Source organism: Muntiacus reevesi, chromosome 8, assembly GCF_963930625.1.
Source record: "Muntiacus reevesi chromosome 8, mMunRee1.1, whole genome shotgun sequence".
Taxonomy (NCBI): Eukaryota; Metazoa; Chordata; class Mammalia; order Artiodactyla; family Cervidae; genus Muntiacus; species Muntiacus reevesi.
Genome location: NC_089256.1, coordinates 84,139,377 through 84,159,082, shown reverse-complemented (window position 1 = coordinate 84,159,082; position 19,706 = coordinate 84,139,377). Strand labels below are relative to the sequence as shown.

Genomic DNA, 19,706 nt, shown 5'->3' with positions numbered 1-19,706 from the left:
ATAAGAAAAAAAAAGACTCCTAGACAGAAAGGACTGGGCCCTGAGATGTGAAGAGGCTGGGAAGTTTCTTGGTCAATACGTGTTTATTGAGCCGGGCCATCTTCAGCTGTCTTGCCATCGACCCTCTTATCAGTATACATAAACACTGTTCTGCCCTTGACCTCAAGAGTTAAAATAATAAAAAGTTTAATTGGTCCTCATTAATTCTACTTTGAATTTATTACAGATAAACATGGCCTTGAAAAGAATCACTCCCACGCTCAGCCCATGCGTTTTATCCCAAGCCTCCCAAAGGTGCGCGGGTAGTAAAACAAATAAAACCGGCCTCCCACCTCCGCCCTCCCATCAACAGCACATTTGCTATCGAGTCCAGGCAAATGGCCATTTGCAAGGTTGGATGAGTAGTTAAGCCACACAGGCACAATGTTATATGACAACATTCTTCATGGTAATATCGTCCTTCTCCTCATTACATTTGAATATAGATTGCCAGCGTGCGAGGCTTCCAACCTTGCTCTCTATGCGTGAGCTGAGGAGTTCTTCAGACAAGGTGAAGCCCGCATGTGCTTCCCAAGAGTTATTAGCCTATTTGTAAGCCTAAACAAAATCACAGCTATTGTCTCTAAGAACTTAATTTGCCCAAGCTCTTTTCTTCCCATCCTTAATTGTGTATATATTTATAGACTTGAGCCACCTGCCTGCTCGGTGCTCATGTATAACCGTATCTCTTACATGGCACTTAATCGCTCAGGGCGCTTCCTTTATACTCTTTTTGCTTCAAACTCTCCATTTAAATATCTGTACTCAGCTTGGCTTCTGAGTATTAAAACATTTTTCTCCCACTTCCTTGAAAAGCTGCAAACAAACCTTTTCGCATTTTATCTGGACCAAACAGTAGTGGTGTTACACAAGAATCGAGAACTCAGTAAGTAAATCTGTGTGTTCATATGACTAAAGTGCATTATAAAAAGAAGCAATAAATCCAGTTTTCTACATAAAAGGAATTAGATTTTCCAGTTTACCTCTGCACTGGGATTAATAAAATGTGCAACAAATAGCTGATGGAATGATCCATTTGAAGTTTGTAAAGGCATCTTGGGAAGCTGGCAGGAGTAGCCTTTTTATTTTTTTTCAGAGAAAGGGTGCCTGTTAATTTTTTGATTCAGTCTTGCTCCTGAATGACTGTCTTAAAATGAGCTGAGAGAAGGCTACCTGCCCATTTCTGCATGGCTGAGCAAATTCCCCCGTAAATCCAAGTTTCTCTTCATTTCCATCACTATACGTCTCCAAATTACAGAGAATTCATTCCTGAGCTGGAGAGGTGCCAGAAGTTTCTCATCTAGCTGTCTGTGGGCTGCCTTTTTCTTTCCCCTCTTTGAGGCTTTCTGATGCCTAGAGTGAGCTCAACTCAAAGGTTTCCAGCCTCACACTCGCCTCACATTCCCCCACAGTCACACCGAGCTCTGGGATTTGGAGGAATAACCGCGTGCCAGCATCCGATTCACAGGCTCCTTTTACCTGCAGGTGTTCCAGAAACTTCAAAATGCGTCTGGTAATGTATTTGCTCCTCTTAACATGCCACTTTGGCATGCATTATATGCAGCTGCTTATTATTTTTTAAAAAATCTGTCTTCTGAATAACATGCATGCTAAAATGTTAAAGGGGGCTTGGAGGACAGTGTAAGCTTAATTAATGCCTAGGTGTGTGTGTGTGTGTGTCCTTGTTAATGTAGACATGTTGACATAAATATGTATTATTTATGGACACATTTGTCTGCAGACAGATTTCACTAAAGGGATCTCATTGAAAGCATTACTTTTTGTGTACATCCAGGTTTTCTAATCAGATCTGTAAACATCTCGCATGGCAGCAAGTAGAGGAAAAAATACGTTTTTCATCCCTATGCAAACGGCATGTTTTAGGCACCTTTTTGAAAAACCCTCCTTTCTTTCTTAAAAAAGGTGGTGTGTGTGTGTGTGTGTGTATGTGTGTGTGTGGGCAGGGAGTGTTGTGTTTTTGAAAATTTGGAGAGAAGAGTTATCTTGCTGCTGCACGAAAATTTCTACCCCATGTTACCTGCCTTCTTAAAACTCAGTAATCACGGAGGGGAAGAGATGTGGTTCTGCTTCAGAGTAACCCCGTGGGGATGCTGAGCCGCAGTGTTCAGCAGGCATTTTAGGCACTCTAAATACTGGTGCTGGAATAATAAGTAGATGGGGTAAATTTGCTCTTGCCGAGTCCTGCTCTGTTTCCTGGCTTGGAGAAATTGCATTCACACTGTACATTTAGGATGTGCATGTGTTTATTGAACTCTAGTAAAGCAGCATGAGCGTGTGGGCTCATAAATCACATCATTTCTTTGCCAGTACTGGGTGCTAGCTTCTAAAATTAAGAAATTATTAGCAATTAATAATACATTCAGCATCCCTTGTCTCATTGGATGAGATTTACATCCTGGGAACTTGCTCTTCTAGTTATAGAGACAGATGATTTAAGGTTCAGACTTAATTGCTATTTCAAATCCTTTAGCTACAAAGATGCTTGCAGTACTTTATTTAAAAGACTTGTTTTGAAAAATGTGTATGTATATTTCTCACTGTGGTGGTGAGCTAATTAGGACTGTAATGTGCTATGCATTTAAGATAAACAACTTCTCTTGAGTATTGCTCACTTGTAGAATAAGATTTGCTTTCTTGCCTTCATATTGTAATAATTCTTTCACTTTGCATTCTGTTCTTGCTGTTTGAGAGATCAGTAATTACTAATTGTTGTGAAGATAAGAAAATAATGTAGCAACTCAGAATTCACAAACAAAAGTAGGTTGAATTAGCAGTTTTCTGAGAAATTAAATGAAGCAGATTTTCACAAGTGAGTTTCTAAGTGTACAGTAGGTATTGATATTTGCAAATGGAAACAACTTAAATATAAACTTGTTAAGTATAACAGGTTAGGATAGTGTTAATGCCATCTTGTTGTAGCTACTTACCATATTTAAAATGAGGTAGTAAACAGGTTAATTATTTTATATTGGTTATTAATTACTTTTACTTCATGATATTGATTATAGACAAATTAATTTTGATTTGCTTTGAAGTTGAGATGACTGTAAACTTTGGTAAAATAGCTTACTGAATTGTAACAGTGAAAAGATATACTCTTGAAAATTAGTGTGAAAATCACTGTTACTTTTTAATGTTTGAGATCTAATGGTTTATCACTTATGCATCTGTATACTCACAGAGGATTATATGTATTTCCAAAAATTTTGCATAAATTTTAATACTTATTTTTATCAGCCATGTTCAATTCATAATTGCTCAAAACAGTACAGTAAAAATGCATTTCATTATGTTCAAATGGTTCCTTGAAAGAACATATTATATTAGAAGCCATTAAAAACCTGTGTTGCCTATTAATGTTAGACTTGTGTATTGTTCTATGTGTAACTGATTTTAAGTATTATTCATTTCCAATATTTAAATACATGTAATATTGTGAACTGTTTGATGTAGAAATCTTGTCTCTGAATGTGAATAACTTGATGAAGGTCTCAAATTGAATGTACAGGATGACTGAAGATTTAATACTTTTTTTGTATGTATTGCAATATGCATTAATGTAATATACAAATATTAAGCTATGTAAAAACATTCATTGCATTCAACCACAATACAAAACCCTTTCATCTTACTTTTGAAGTTGGTTATTTTGTCTGAAGTCAGTTTCATAGGCATAAAAAGAGGTTTTATTTTTCTGAGTTTGTGTGGCGCTGTGTGGCAACAGGAAAACATACAATGCCATTTTGTAGGGAATATAATGTGTACCAAATAGAGGAAAGAATGCCACGTTCGCCATCCGTCTCCAATTATGATTTCCTACTGGCTTTTAGATGTATCATAGATCAGGTCTTTATTTTATAAAACAGATTTATCTTACCTTTAATACCTAAAGTGATTGTGAAACACTTACCTCATAGAATAATTTCTCTGTTGTATGACTGAGACTGTCTTATGAAACATTTCATTTTTTAAGGTTCACATATAGAAGGAAGCTATAAAAATATAATTTGTGGACTGACCATGCATGATGGCTGAAACATACATCCTTTAAGTAAGCATTCACTGAGCATCGCTTTGCCAGATCATAACCTGGCATTGAGTAAGTGGGTGGGTGGGGTTGGGAGGTCTTAAGAAAGAGGAGATGCTTTCCTGCTCTTTTCTTATTACTAATTGGAGAATACTTTCCCCTACCTAGTTTCAAAATGTTTCCGTTCTTCGAGTCTGAAGTAGAGAGGAATGATCACAGTTGGGGCGGATAGGGCAGGCAAGCCAGGGAAACTGGAGAAGGTGAATTCTCAACCAAGTTTTGAAGGCAGTTATTAGCAGCAATTGAAAGAAAGGAGAGAAACAGGCATTTTGCATGGATGGAAAAGAAATCTGAGAGGAAACAAATCATGTCAGAAGGAAAAAAGGTGATATTATATGGGGAAGAGGAACCACATTGGGAGTAACAGCAAGAGAAATTGAAAAAAAAAAAGTACAGAGGTGGGTATGAAATATTTTAAATTAATCTTTGCTAGCCTTATTAGGTCCTATGGAAAATTCTTTGAACCAGTGAACATTTCTTCTATTTTATTCCGTCAACCTCTGTAAAGCAGCATTTCAAAACCTATGCAATAATGTTAATATTTCTTGAACATTTACTCTGGGCCAGGTACTATGCTAATACTTTAAATGGACTATCTCATATAGTCTTCATTGATTAATTAAAATATTCATCCTATATATGAAGAAATTGAGGTACTGAGAAGTTCTATAACTTGTGTAAGATTATACAAGGTCAGAAATGGGTGAGCTGGGATCTGAACCTAGACTCTGGAGCCCAACCTTCTAACCACTGCACTTCAAAGCCCCTTCACTTCATCTTAGCTCCAGTTCCAGACTGGTGTGACCAGTCGCTGACTAAATGTATCATTTAGCTCCTTTGGTAACAAATGCTGAGGTAGAATTACTGAGTAAGTATTTTACTGGAGGGTAAAGATAAAAGAGGAAGGAAGCAGAGTTGTGCAGGGAAAGTCTTCAGACCACAGTGCAGACACAGCCTCTTCCAATTCAGGGACAATCTCCAAAAGGAAGACTACCTATTAGAGGAACCCCACATTGGACAGAAATGGCCAGGCCGAGTACCCCTAACCTGCTAAACCACTGACTGGAGATTCCCAGGAAGGAAGGGCATGGCTGTGTCTCAAAAGTTGAGGCCATTCCTGAATGTTCCATAGCTGGAGACTGTCAGCTATCCCTGCTTCTTGCAACTCAACAGCAAGTTCTTTTGTGAAGGGTGATCTGTGATGTGCACCTTCTTGGCTGCCAAGGTGATGTCTATACAGAATATATCATCGAAACTCAGGGTGAGGCGAGCTCGGTACATAGGACAAAGAATGTCAGGAAGTGTTCACCTTCAGGGTCATGCAAATGCAGGGCATGGCCTAAGAGTGAGTGCCTCCTTAGTTCTACACCCTATGTGCTTTGCTTGTCTCACCCTAGTCTTCCGTACCTCAAATTCAAGACACTTAGAATTTTGCTCAGATCCTCTTTTCCTAAACATTCCCTTCCTTCAGGGAGATCCATGGGTCCTTGTATCACTAGTGTCTACCATCCAGTTCAGTCTCTCCACTGCCAGAGCATCATCTGAGTTAGATGCAACTCTGATTTATAATTCCAATGCTTAATACTGTTAATTAATTCTCTATAGCCTAGAGAATAAATCCCAAGCTAATTGCTATGGCACAGAAAGACCCTGTATGGTCTGATCTGATTTTGTGGACAGTGTGGACCCAGAGCTGGAGGAATTTCAGTACTCCAGCTAAGGAATAGCAGAAGTGTTGATTTGTATATACAGAAAGGTTGTATTTGATTTTGGGATTGAAGGATGGGTAAGAATTTGTAGAGTTGAGAAGCTATTTCATTATGGAAGAGGCAGAATGAGGTGATTTGGGGTGATTAGGGGAATGAGCAACTTGGCTGGAATATGGAAAATATATAAGCAGTTAATGGGAAATAGGCCTGGAAAAATAACTCAGAATCAGTCAAAGAACTGCAGCCATGGAGCTTAAGTTTCCCCCCCTGAAGGTTTTGGAACAGAAAAGTGACATGATGAAAACAATCTTGTATGAAGGTGATTGTGGCCTTGGTATCAACACTACACCGGATGGCGAGCGGCCAGGAGTCAGGGAGATCAGTTAGAAGGGTCTTTTGGTATTCCAGGTAAGAGGAAGTGGATTCTTGAACTCAATGTGTAAAGAATGGAAAAGATGTGGGAAAATATGCAGTAAAGGTGAACAGGACTCCAGGATTAATTAAAGGAAGGGGTTCAGGGAAGAGAGTACTCAAAGACAACTTAAAAGTTTGAATTGGGTTCCAGGAGGCTAGGGTATGGGAGCCAGAAACGAAGAGGCGGAAGCTTTTATTAAGGGAAGACAACAAAGGTCCACTGGCTGTGTGCATGATGGACCATCCCATTGATTCCCCCAAATAAATGACATACAAGTCTTTCATTTTTGTCTCATCTCAGGCACTGCTTATTCCGCTTCTCAAGTTTTGACTAATATTTAATTCACTGTCTTAATTCCTTGAACAAAAGATTAAGGTATAGAAGACAGAAGTTGTGTTTATAGACACCAACCATTCTAATAGAACTTAGGTTCCTTTTTCTAAATTCAACTGTGAAAATACCTGTTTTGGACCCACACAGTTTCCAGCAGCGTGTTTGAATGAATTATTATTATTATGCCTTTTTTTTTTTAAAGAAGATGTCTTGGTTTCATATACACCTGATCCTGGCCAGTAGGACCAGCCTATCTCACTGACAGTCTTTGTTCATGGGGTAGATAGAAGAGCTAACTTTGTCTCATGAGATGCAGATATCTCCTCATAGAGAAGACCTGAGTCACTGCCTCCCACAGGAACAGAGGTTATTGATTTAACATAAACAGAAAAAAAGACTAAATTTCTTTGCAAATAAAATTCACATAATATAGGATTATGATGCATAATTGAAAACCCAATTTTCAGTGAAAGGGAAATAATGGCAAAGCCATAATGCTAAATAAGCTTTAGGTACAGAAATGATAGTAGGTTTTTTATGGATTTGCAGTGTAATATGAGGAGCTCAAAGCAAATATTTAATTGCCCTTAAAACTGAACAACATAGTAAAATTTGCATTTTCTTTCAGGCTTGCTTATTTTACTGTGTAGTGCAGGAAAATACTTGTGGTAATATTACCTTATCAGCTGTAGTGTACAAAAAAAGTAAAGCTTTTAAGAACTGATCAAATTAACCTCCAAAGGCTACTAAGTGGCATATACAGTCAGACTGGTGACTAACAACAGTGATAATCAAAGATAAGCTCTGGTAACATGTTTGTTTAGTGATGATAACATTCTGTGATGATGCCCATTCATAACTAGGGCTACCAGACATAGAAATAAGGATTTATGTACTCTGACCTCTAGAATGTAACTCTATGTGAGTAGAAATCTTCTCAGTTCCAAATGTAGATGTAGATATAAATTTTCCTGATTGCATTAAACAAGAAGTAATAAGACTGCAGCATAAAAGGGAGGGATCTATCTGGGTGGACTTGGGTAATTCTGTTCTGTACTGTCAACCTTCAGGGCAGCAGTCTGTACTGGGCAATATTTAATCTTCATGACAGGCTAACGAGCTAAATACTATTGGTACTGCTCATTTTCCAGATGAGGAAACTATGACCAGAGAGGCTCAGTAACTTGTCCAGAGTCACACAGCACACAAGCCGCAGGGCAGATTTGAACCCAGAGCCTGAACTCACACACACTGCACGGGTGGTGGTGTGTGCGCATGGAGCAGTGATTGGCTGGCTCTCCCACCTGGAAGCCGCTTCTCTAAACTCCTCTCTTTCCTGCAGCTCTGCTTATTTCCCTTAGCTCCTTTCTGTATGCATTAAAGAAGTACAGTTGTAAACTCAGGAACCAGGACCAAACTTCATTTTCTGATGGACTGGTAGTGAATTGCTCACTGAGATAAAAATATGCTGCTGCCACAGTCTTGTGATATATGATGCTGTAGTGTGAGCGTCCATCTGCTTCTCCTCACTCACCCAACTATGTCACTTTTCTTAAATGGGCTTTGTTGATATTTGGAATTGGGGGACCTTAATTCTGCCTTCAATTCTGGTCCACACTGGACAGTTTGAGCTCACTCTTAATGGGAGAGGGCCAATTGCCACTCTGTGATCACATGCATGGGATCAAAAGTACATGAACATTCTAACCATGCAGAAGTCTGATGAAGGAAAGGTTAGGTGTGATACAGCCCCAGGTAAGCTCTGTTTATTGCCATCAGTGACTCTGGGTTAGCCTCCTTACATTGACACATTTCATTCTGAAGACATGGTATAGTAAAATCAACACAGGCTTCAGAACCAGACACGCCTGAGTACAAACCGTCCGTCTGTCATTGGAGCAAGTTACTTTAATATCTTTGAGGAATGGGGGTAATAGTTTGTATTGCCGTGAGGACACAGTAGTACAGAGTCGTTTCTGGCGTAGAGTAGGTGTTTAACAGATGTGTTTAGCTCGTCAATAGGAGTAGACACAGAAGTGGTTATAAGTACCTGACTCAGGATTCAAACTTCCTCAGTGCAAATCTGAACTCTGTCATTTAGCAGCTGAGTGATATGGGATAAATACTTAATTCCTCTGTGCCTTAGTTTTCTGGTCTCTAAAATGGGAATAATAAAAGCACCTTCCTCTTAGAACTGGGAGGAGGGATGCATGACTTAATCTGAATAAAGCCCTTAAAGCAGTGCCTCGCATGCACTCCATCAGTGTTAAGCCCCCTCTTTATGAGCTTCAGTTCATTTCAACCTTGTTTCTTTCAGAGCGAGGAGCCTGGCCATTCCTTACTAAGTAAACTTAAGTTTCTTGGTATCTAAGACCTACAAATATGAATTTTAAACCAGTGTCCACTGAATCACAGATATCATGCGCCTAATCAGCCTAGTGGTTTCTTATACAGTCCACACCCATTGCAGGTAAAGGTCACATACAGATTGTGGGGGGAAGAATAGATCAGTACAGCCACCTTGAGATGCCAATCTGTCATATCATCAACATTTTAAATGCACCTCTCTTTTGGCCAATCAGTGTTACTTCTAAGAATTTTCCTAGAGATGGTCTCATATCATTGATCAAAGGCATGTGGTAGAGTCATTGCTTCCAGCATTGTTTGTGATATTAAAAACCTTTAAACAACTGAATATATATCCAGAGAAAAAGTTTAAATAATTGATGGTATTTCCATGCAATGGAATACCGCAGAGATTTTAAAACTGTTAGAGTCATATAAGTGGATAGGAAAAGCTGTACAAACATACTTTTAGGAGGGGGAAACAACACTTTTCAGAGGAAACCCTACCATAAGAATGGTACTATTTGTGTTAAAAATAGGCTAATGTATTTATATACATATTCATGTGCTTATTTAATCATAGAAGAAATTTCAAAATATATATGAGTAACTGTTAGTAGTGTTTGCCAATGAGAAGTAGAAATGTGCATTGAGTGAGCATCTTTACCTTTCACTGTATGTGTACTATTTGAATTAATATAGATGTGTATTGCTTTTGCAATTTAAAAAATAGTCAAGACAAACTCCTTTCTTTCCCCTACCACTAGATATTAGTTTTTAAAAAGATTAGTCCGTCATACAAGTATAATCCTAAACTTTGGTATATTTTTGAAAAATTGAGCCAAATATCATCCTAAATTAAAATAGTATGTGTATCAACTCACTGCCAAAGCTCCAATTTGCTCCCAAGGAGCAGAATACAAAATTACTAAGGAGATTTCCTAACATCAAGTCACAGGAGAACCTTAAGTCCTGTGGCAAAATTCCTGTTATTTGAAGGTTCATGCACTTAGAGAGTAAACGTTAAATCAAAGAGCATTAGATGGGAGAAGGGAATGTTGAGTCAATAACGTTTCCTCAGGACTTGTTAAATTGAATGCTAAGCATGGGGAAACGTTACACTTGGGATTTTTTTTTTTTTGCATTAAGATTTTTCTGTATTTCTAGAGCTTCTTGCTCAGTCTTTTGCAAAATGCTATATAAAAGTTCCACTGCTTTTGGGTTTCAAGGGCAGAAATAATTTGCATGCAGGGGTTAATCAAGATTCCTTGCTCTTTGTTCTTTTAAAAGTGCTGGCACATACATTATTTCCTTTGATACTCACAAATGAGGTATTTAAGACAAGTACTATAAAGCTCATTTTCTACATGAGGATATGAAGTTTGGAGAGGTTAAGTGCGAAGGTGAAGCCAGTCAGTGTGGACCTGAACACATGAGGACCCTTGGTTGTATCTTGGTTATCCTTGCCACCATCTAGAGCAGAGCTGTGAAGCAGAATCATTCCTACGCTTGTGAAGTCGGTTTCGTATTTTTGTGAAATCATGGCTCTTCTGGTTCTGGAAGACCTAGGAACGCCCAGTTGAACTCCACCCCCCACACTGTGAATTATAAATGTGCTCATTTGAATGATTAAGGGACATCTAATAAAATCCAGATGGATCCAAGTTCCCATTTTGGTTCTACCCCTTGCTAGCTATGTACTAGCTATTGTTCCCTTATCTATCAAAATAGAAATAATGATAGTATTAATCTTCCAGGGCTGCTCTTAAGAGTTTAAATAAAATAACGTATGATGAGTGCCTGACAGAATGCATGAAGCATAGCAGAGGGTCAATACATACAACTCCAATAATGATTATTAATAATATTATAAATAAGTCAGAGTCCTGGCCAGTGCAGCAGGCATGGCTCCGATAGAGGCACAGATTTTGTCACCTGGAGGTGACTGCAGGAGCTACATCCCAGAGTGGGCACCAGTCAGTTTCTTTCCTTTTGAAAGAGACCTTTGTGAAACTGCAAAGAAATAAGCAACAGCAAAAAAGTTGCCTAAAACTTCACTGAGCCTCAGTGCTCAAGAAGGGGCTTGATCTAAAGAGACTACCCCTAGATTGAAACAGAGTCCATCAGTTTATGATCCACAGTGAGATAAGGCAGGTAAAAAGACCCAGTCATCCAGGGCTTTAACAAAAGGATAGTCACTTCCCCTAAAAGAGCATTCTTGCCCTGGGATTTTGTCTTCAGTCTTTTAAATGTCAACTTCTTAAATCAGATTTTAGGGGAAATCCGGAAGGCCAGGACTCAGAATCCACACAATGAATGATAAAGGAATCTATTTGCTGTTTAGCTTAAAAGTACTTTACTACTTCTTCTTTTGAATTTTTAAAGCTTATTTTTCTTTACTATGCAATAAATTTATACTTACTGCAGAAAATATGCAGAATCAAAGCATAAGGAAAAAAAGTCCTTAGAAGCATTATTCATATTTATTTTGGTATGTAGTTATTGAAACTTTTATAAATAAGTATATTTATTTTTATAAAAACTGTAGAGCACTAAAGAAATAATTTATGGCCTTTCAAATCCTAACAGAATATTATGCACATAGTTCCATGTCTGTACATGTTTTTCTATAGTTTCGTTTTCAATGGTTGTGTAGTATTCTTTTGGGTATTTCATTATTAGTTAATATTTAGATATTTCATTATTTAGCAGATCTTCTGATGTTGAATGCTTAGGTGTTTTCCTTCCTACACAAAAAGTTTTCTTGAAAAATCATTATATAAATCTTTAATTATTATTAAAATAATCAATTCCTTTAAGTGGAGTTTCTAGGTTTAAGTGTAAATGCATATTTATGGCTTTGGTATCAAATTATCTGCCAGATAAATTTTGTCATATTAGTACAAGAGAGCATCTAGATCAATGACTATTTAAGTAAACATAACTTCTATTCATTTATTGTAAAATAATACAATAATGATTAAGGGGCATCTAATAAAATCCAGATGGATCCAGGTTCCCATTTTGACTCTACCCCTTACTAGCTACTTACTAGCTATTATTCCCTTTAAACTAACATGTATTGTTGTTCCAATAATAGAGTACTTTCTGTTAATACCAATATCTCATTTTGGTTTTGTACTCTAAACATAATATATCCAAAAACTAGTGTGTTAATTGTACTTGAGAGGTTGGTTATGATATCAGTGTAATATCATTAGCTTTTGAAAGAAATGTTATAACAGAAAATGTTGAAATAATTTGGAGGAAAACTTACTACAAGCACAGTTACGCTGGAGCTAATTAATTCCACCCACATATCCTTTTTAAAGTGTGAGAATAAGACAATCAAGAGTGTATAAACCCTTCCACTGTGGTTATCATCACCTCAGTGTTCTCTAGGGTTGAAAGTAACCCAGGCTGATCTTTTCTGTACTATGTTAGGATTCACAGTAGAAATGTGAAGATTGGAAACTTTTCAGTAGGAATCACTCTTGATGACACCAGCCTCGCTGTCAGAGTAATTCCTGCTGGAAAGAAAGCATCTGTGTATATACGGAATTTAGATAGATGGTGGCGATAACCCTATATGCAAAACAGAAAAAGAGACACAGAAATACAGAACAGACTTTTGAACTCTGGGGGAGAACGTGAGGGTGGGATGTTTTGAAAGAACAGCATGTATATTATCTATGGTGAAACGGACCACCAGCCCAGGTGAGATACAAGAGTCAGGTGCTCGGGCCTGGTGCACTGGGAGGACCCTGAGGAGTCGGGTGGGGAGGGAGGTGGGAGGGGGGATCGGGATGGGGAATACATGTAACTATATGGCTGATTCATGTCAATGTATGACAAAACCCACTGAAATGTTGTAAAGTGATTGGCCTCCAACTAATAAAATAATATTAAAAAAAAAAAAAAAAAAAAAGAAAGCATCTGTGTTAATGGTCTAATAAACTGAGTTAGTGTTTCAGCTTGGCAAAGGATTAATTAGGGGAAGAGAAATTAACATTTATTTGGGTTCTTTATTTGACAGCCCCTTTATTACTGCATTATGGCAATTAATATTCCCTATAAACCTATGAGGTAGGCATTACCAGGGGCATTTTACAATGAAGGAACTGAAATTCAGTCAATAAACTGTCTTGCCTAAGGCCACAGAGCTGGTGAACTCTAAAGGTGGAATTTGAGCCTAGATTCCCTGCTTCTAGAGCCTGTGTTCTTTATACCGCTTCTTCTCACCAGCTACACAGCATGCCTGACTGTTCCTCTTCTAGAATATTCATTGTAAGCATGAATACACTTTTAAACAACTAAACTGCAGTTTCCCTCTTAAAAATCAGTGTGTTAGGCAGACTTAGAGACTCAGTCCACCTATAAATGCTATGTTAGTTAAGGTAATTTTGTAGGCCAGAAATAGGAAGTTCACTATCTTGTCTAACAAGATATCCTGGGACAGAGGGGCTCTGGGTTTTTTAAGAAGCTCAGTAATTATGTTCAGTGGGAGAAGAGAACAGTGTTGCTTTCTAGAAAATTTTATTTTTATATAACCACCATCTACAAATGAACATATTTTTTTAGTGTGGTCCCCCAAATCCTTATCATTTCCATCACTTTTCTCTAATAGGATTTTGTATTTTTATTCTTTACCCAAATATTTAACTATTCTAACTCTTCTGCACCTTCTTGAGACAGCTTCTAAGAATGGGGAGAAAGTAAAATTTTACTGGAAATTTTAAACAGTGCCTGTGTACTAGACTTAGCACAATTTTTTTGCTTAAAAAGATCAGCATTGTCTTATTGAGAAGCATTAAATAAAAGAAACCTGTAGTTTCTGTCATGAATGAATACTCTGATTATCTCACTGCAGAAAGGGCAAGTGTTCTGTTTTGTTTTTTAATATTAAGGCTTGTATTAGCACAATTGAAACAGAAATTGAAGTAATGGGATGTCCATCAATTGCCAAAATAATTAGTTCAATAAAATAGTTTGTTGATTCAAGGGGGAAAGCTAGTTTAATAATGTTTAAATTAATTTGACTTAATTCAGTAATGAATTATCAAGAAGCTACAGTATACTAAAATAGAATAAGTAATATATACATCAAAAGTCTTACAACCTGATAGAGGAGTACATTCAGTTCAGTTCAGTCGCTCAGTCATGTCCGACTCTTTGCGACCCGATGGACTGCAGCATGCCAGGCCTCCCTATCCATCACCAACTCCCAGAGTTTACTCTAACTCATGTCCATTGAGTCAGTGATGCCATCTAACCATCTCATCCTCTGTTGTACCCTTCTCCTCCTGCCTTCAATCTTTCCCAGCATCAGGGTCTTTTCAAATGAGACAGTTCTTCACATCAGGTGGCCAGAGTACTAGAGTTTCAGCTTCAGCATCAGTCCTAACAATGAATATTCAGGACTGATCTCCTTTAGATGGACTGGTTGGATCTCCTTGCTGTCCAAGGGACTATCAAGAGAGGAGTACAATACCAATATAGAAAAAGCATCTATGGCAAACTGCTACATGAGATACAGCAAAGGTATATAATAATTTTAACAACAGTAGTAATCAATGTGTTGAGCACTTACTGTATTCTAGCATATGCTTTTATTATACTTTACATGTATTAACTCATTTAATTCTCACAACAAACTTACAAGAGAAATTTTTTTTACTATCCCTATTTACAGATGATAAAACAGAGGTAATAGGGAGGGATAAAGAGAGTCTCATGGAGATGCAATTAATTCTGCCCAATTAGGTGTGGGGTTCATTTTTGGGGGGGGAAAGATACGGAGAAAAGGTGACCTTCCAACTAAGATTTAGGGAAGAGGCCTAGATAAAAAGGCTCTGTTGCTTGTTACTTTGTGGCTCAGTCATGTCTGACTCTTTGCAGCCCCATGGACTATAGCCTGCTAGGCTCCTCTGTCCATGGGATTTCCCAGGCAAGAATACTGGCGTGAATTGCCATTTCCTTCTCCAGGGGGTCTTCTCAGACCAGGTATTGAACCCGTGTCTCTTGCATTAACAAGAAGGTTTTTTTTACCTCTGAGCCACCAGGGAAGCCCACCTTAGAATACTACTCAGTAGTGAAACGGAGAAGGAAATGGCAACCCACTCCAGCACTCTTGCCTGGAAAATCCTATGTACAAAGCAACCTGGTAGGCTACAGTCCATGGGGTCGCAAAGAGTCGGACACGACTGAGCGACTTCACTTTCACTAGTGAAAAGAGATGAACTATTGACATACACAATTTGATTCATCTCTAGAGAATTAAGCTGAGTGAAAAAAACTAATATCAAAGGTGTCCACACTATATGATTCCACTTGTATAGTGTTATTTTTAAAAACCCTTTTTGTTTTGTATTGGAGTATTGCCAGTTAACGACATTACGGTAGTTTTAGGTGAACAGTGAAGGGTTTCAGCCACACATATACATGTATCCATTCTCCCCCTGACTCCTCTGCCATTCAGGCTGCTGTGTACGCTACCACATCTAGCAGAATTCCATGTGCTTTTATATAGTATTCTCAAAATGACAAAATCATAGAGATGGAGACCAGAAGTTAGAGATACAAAAGAATCAAAGAAGTTAGTGGTTATCAGAAGTTAGAGAATAGGGAAGAAGGTGGGTGTAGTTATAAAATCATTGCATGTGGCATCCCTATATGGAACTGTATGGTATTTTATCTGTGGTGGCAATTACTCAAACATGTACATGGGTTAAAATTACAAAGAACTAAACATACACACATACACACAGTGCATGTGAAATATAATTAAGAAAGACAGATTGTATCAGTGTCAATTTCCCTACTGTGATATTTAGTTATGCAAGATGTTATCTTTGGGAGGAACTAGATATAAAGAGTATGCAAGATCTCTCTGTATTATTTCTTACAACTGCATGTGAATCTACAATTATCTAATAATAAAAAAGTTAAAAGAATAAGGAAAATGGAAAGACACTATATGAAGTTGTTGGAAGGATGGTTTGGTTCTTATAAGCATGTGTCCTCAGAGTTGGTGGGTAGGGCTGGTACCAGGTCTATCCATGATCAGTGTTTGAGGACCAAGGGAAGATCAGGAGACTTGATTGAAAGGTGGAAGGTATGCAGTAGGTATGTCATCATGGAAGATCTGGGAGGAAGGGAATAGAGTGAAGTGGAGGTCAACTGTGAGAAACCAAAGTGCAAGTGGGTGAAATGCGATGATTCTGGAGCTGAATCTAGGGCTGAGGAGAGCCTGCAGTGATCTTCCTCTTCATAAGGCCTGGAACTGGCAGGGCCCCTCCTTCCGAGACACAGAGTGAGGCCTGACGCAGACCATTTGTCTGACTTAGTCCCAGGCTTCCACCATTCTTTTCACTAAATTGTCCAATCGGAAGTCATTGATCCAAGTGATCAAATGTCTGGGTTCACATGGACATAACATACACATATGACCAGCTTTTAGGAAAAAGGAAAAAACATATTTTTTCTTACATGAATGTTCTGATTTCCGCAGTTGGTTTGTACAACCATTTCCTACATTTGTTCCTACAAATGTAGCTAAAAAGTTAAATTCCTAAAGGATAGTAAGAAACATCAAATAAGGACCTTTTAAAATTATATTAATAATTTACACTGATACCTAGAAACCTTAATTTGAATTTTTTCTAGAGTGTTTTTGAATGCTTCAGCAGTGTCATCTTCATAGCTCATCAATCCATCAGTTTTGCTATTGTAACATTCATGAAAAAGAATACTCCTAGAATAAATGGGTGATTACAGATGTAGGGTAGGGAAGATACATGGTGAATCTGTAGTACCAGAAATTTAGGCAGTTCTCTTTCTGATCTCAAGCTATATTACAAAGTTACAGTAGTCACAACAATATGGTAATAACATAAAAACAGACACATAGATGAGTAAAACAGATTAAAGAGCCCAGAAATAAACTCATGCATATATGGTCAGTTAATTTTCAATAAGTGTGCTAAGAATACACAATGGGGAAAGAATGAAGTCTTCAATAAATGGTGTTGGGAAAACTGAACATTCACATGCCTTGGAATGAAATTTGACTCCTATCTTACACCATACACAAAATCTGCTCAAAATGGATTAAAGACTTGAATGTAAGACCTGATACCATGAAATTTCTAGAAGAAAACCTAAGATAAGTTTTTTGATTTCACTAGACCACTCAGGTTGACCTAAATCAAAACGCTTGTCATTATACAAGTGCAGTGACAAATAGGTTCAAGGGATTAGATCTGATAGAATGCCTGGAGAACTATGAATAAAGGTTTGTGACATTGTACAGGAGGCAGTGATCAAGACCATCCCCAAGGAAAAGAAATGCAAAAAGGCAAAATGGTTGTTTGAGGAGGCCTTACAAATAGCTGAGTAAAGAAGAGAAGCTAAAGGCAAAGGAGAAAATGAAAGATATACATATCTGAATGCAGAGTGCTGAAGAATAACAAGGAGAGATAAGACCTTCCTCATAGATCAATGCAAAGGAATAGAGGAAAACAATAAAATGGGAAAGACTAAAGATCTCTTCAAAAAAATTAGAGATACCAAGGAAACATTTCATGCAAAGATGGGCACGATTAAGGACAGAAATCATATGGACCTAACAGAAGCAGAAGATATTAAAAAGAGTTAAAAAAAAGATGGCAAGAATACACAGAAGAACTATACAAAAGAGATCTTCACAACCCAGATAACCTCGATGGTGTGATCATCACCTAGAGCCAGACATTCTGGAATGCAAAGTCAAGTGGGCCTTAGGAAGCATCAGTATGCACAAAGCTAGTGGATGTGATGGAATTCCAGCTAAGTTATTTCATATCCTAAAAGATGATGCTGTGAAAGTGCTGCACTCAATATGCCAGCAAATTTAGAAAACTCAGCAGTGACCACAGGACTGGAAAAGCTCAGTTTTCATTCCAATCCTGAAGGAAGGCAGTGCCAAAGAATGCTCAAACTACTGTCCAATTGCCCTCATCTCACACGCTAGCAAAGCAATGCTCAAAATTCTCCAAGCCAGGCTTCAACAGTACGTGAACTGAGAATTTCTAGATGTTCAAGCTGGATTCAGAAAAGGAAAAGGAACCAGACACCAAATTGTCAACATCCTTTGTATTATTGAAAAAGCAAGAGAGTTCCAGAAAAACATCTACTTCTTTATGGACTATGCCAAATCCTTTAACTGTGTGGATCACAACAAACTGGAAAATTCTTCAAGTGATGGGAATACCAGACCACCCTACCTGCCTCCTGAGAAATCTGTATTCAGGTAAGAGGCAACAGTTAGAACCAGACATGGAACGACGGACTGATTCCAAATTGGGAAAGGAGTACGTCAAGGATGTATATTGTCACCCTGCTTATTTAACTTCTGTGCAGAGTGCATCATGCAAAATGCCAGGTTGGGTGAAGATCAAGCTGGAATCAAGATTGCCAGAAGAAATATCAATAATTTTAGATATGCAGATGACACCACCCTTATGGCAGAAAGTGAAGAAGAACTAAAGAACCTCTTGATGAAAGTGAAAGAGGAGAGTGAAAAAACTGGCTTAAAACTTAACATTCAAAAAACTAAAATCATGGCATCTGGTCCCATCACTTCATGGCAAATAGATGGGGAAACAATGGAAACAGTGACAGACTTTATTTTCTTGGGCTCCAAAATCACTGCAGATAGTGATTGCAGCCATGAAATTAAAAGACGCTTGCTCCTTGGAAGAAAAGTTGTGACACATCTGGAGAGCATATTAAAAAACAGAGACATTACTTTGCCGACAAAATTTCACCTAGTCAAAGCCATGGCTTTTCAAGTAGTCATGTATGTATGGATATGAAGTTTTTCTTCATAAAGAAAGCTGAGCGTTAAAGAATTGATGCTTTTGAACTGTGGTGTTGGAGAAGACTCTTGAGAGTCCCTTGGACTGCAAGGAGATCCAGCCAGTCAATCCTAAAGGAAATCAGTCCTGAATATTCATTGGAAGGACTGATATTGAAGTTGAAGCTCTAATACTTTGGCCACCCAATGCAAAGAACTGACTCATTTGAAAAGACCCTGATGCTGGGAAAGATTGAAGGCAGGAGGAGAAGAGGATGACAGAGGATGAGATGGTCGGATAGTATCACTGACTCGATGGACATGAGTTTGAGCAAGCTGCAGGAGTTGGTGCAGGACAGGGAAGCCTGGCATGCTGCAGTCCATGGGGTCACAAAGAGTCTGACACTACTAAGCGACTGAAGTGAACTTGACAATGATTTTATTTGATTTGACATCAAATGCAAAGGCAACAAAAGCAGAAATAAGTAAGATTACATCAAATTAAAAAAATTCTGCACAGCAAAAGAGGCAGTAAACAAAATTTAAAAAAACAGCCTATTGAGCAAGGAAAATATTTATAAATGATGTATTCAATAAAGGGTTAATATATTAAAAATATAAGGAACCTGTAGATCTCTAGCCAAAACCCAAATAAATGGACAAAGGATCTGAATAGACATTACTCCAAAGAAGCCATGCAAATTGCCGATAGGTAATATGAAAAGGTGCTCTACAACAGTAATCTTTAGGGTGATGTAAATCAGAACTGCCATAAGATATTACCTCATACCTATTTGCCTATCATCAAAAAGACAAGATGTAATAAATGTTGGTGAGGGTGTAGAGAACAAGGAGCTCTTGTGCAGTGTTGGTGGGAGTGTGCATTGGTGCAGCCACTGTGAAAAACAGCATAGAAGTTCT

The 19,706-nt window shown here is 38.0% G+C and overlaps 1 protein-coding gene across 1 annotated transcript in view; it reads left to right on the top strand.

The window, feature by feature from the left end:
• Nucleotides 1–1,427: 1,427 nt before the first annotated feature.
• Nucleotides 1,428–19,706, top strand: part of IQCJ (IQ motif containing J) — a 199,484-nt gene continuing 181,205 nt past the window's right edge. Inside the window, 1 exon segment of the mRNA XM_065943420.1 lies at nucleotides 1,428–1,552. Coding sequence (XP_065799492.1) covers nucleotides 1,544–1,552 — 9 coding nt within the window. The 5' untranslated portion in view covers nucleotides 1,428–1,543.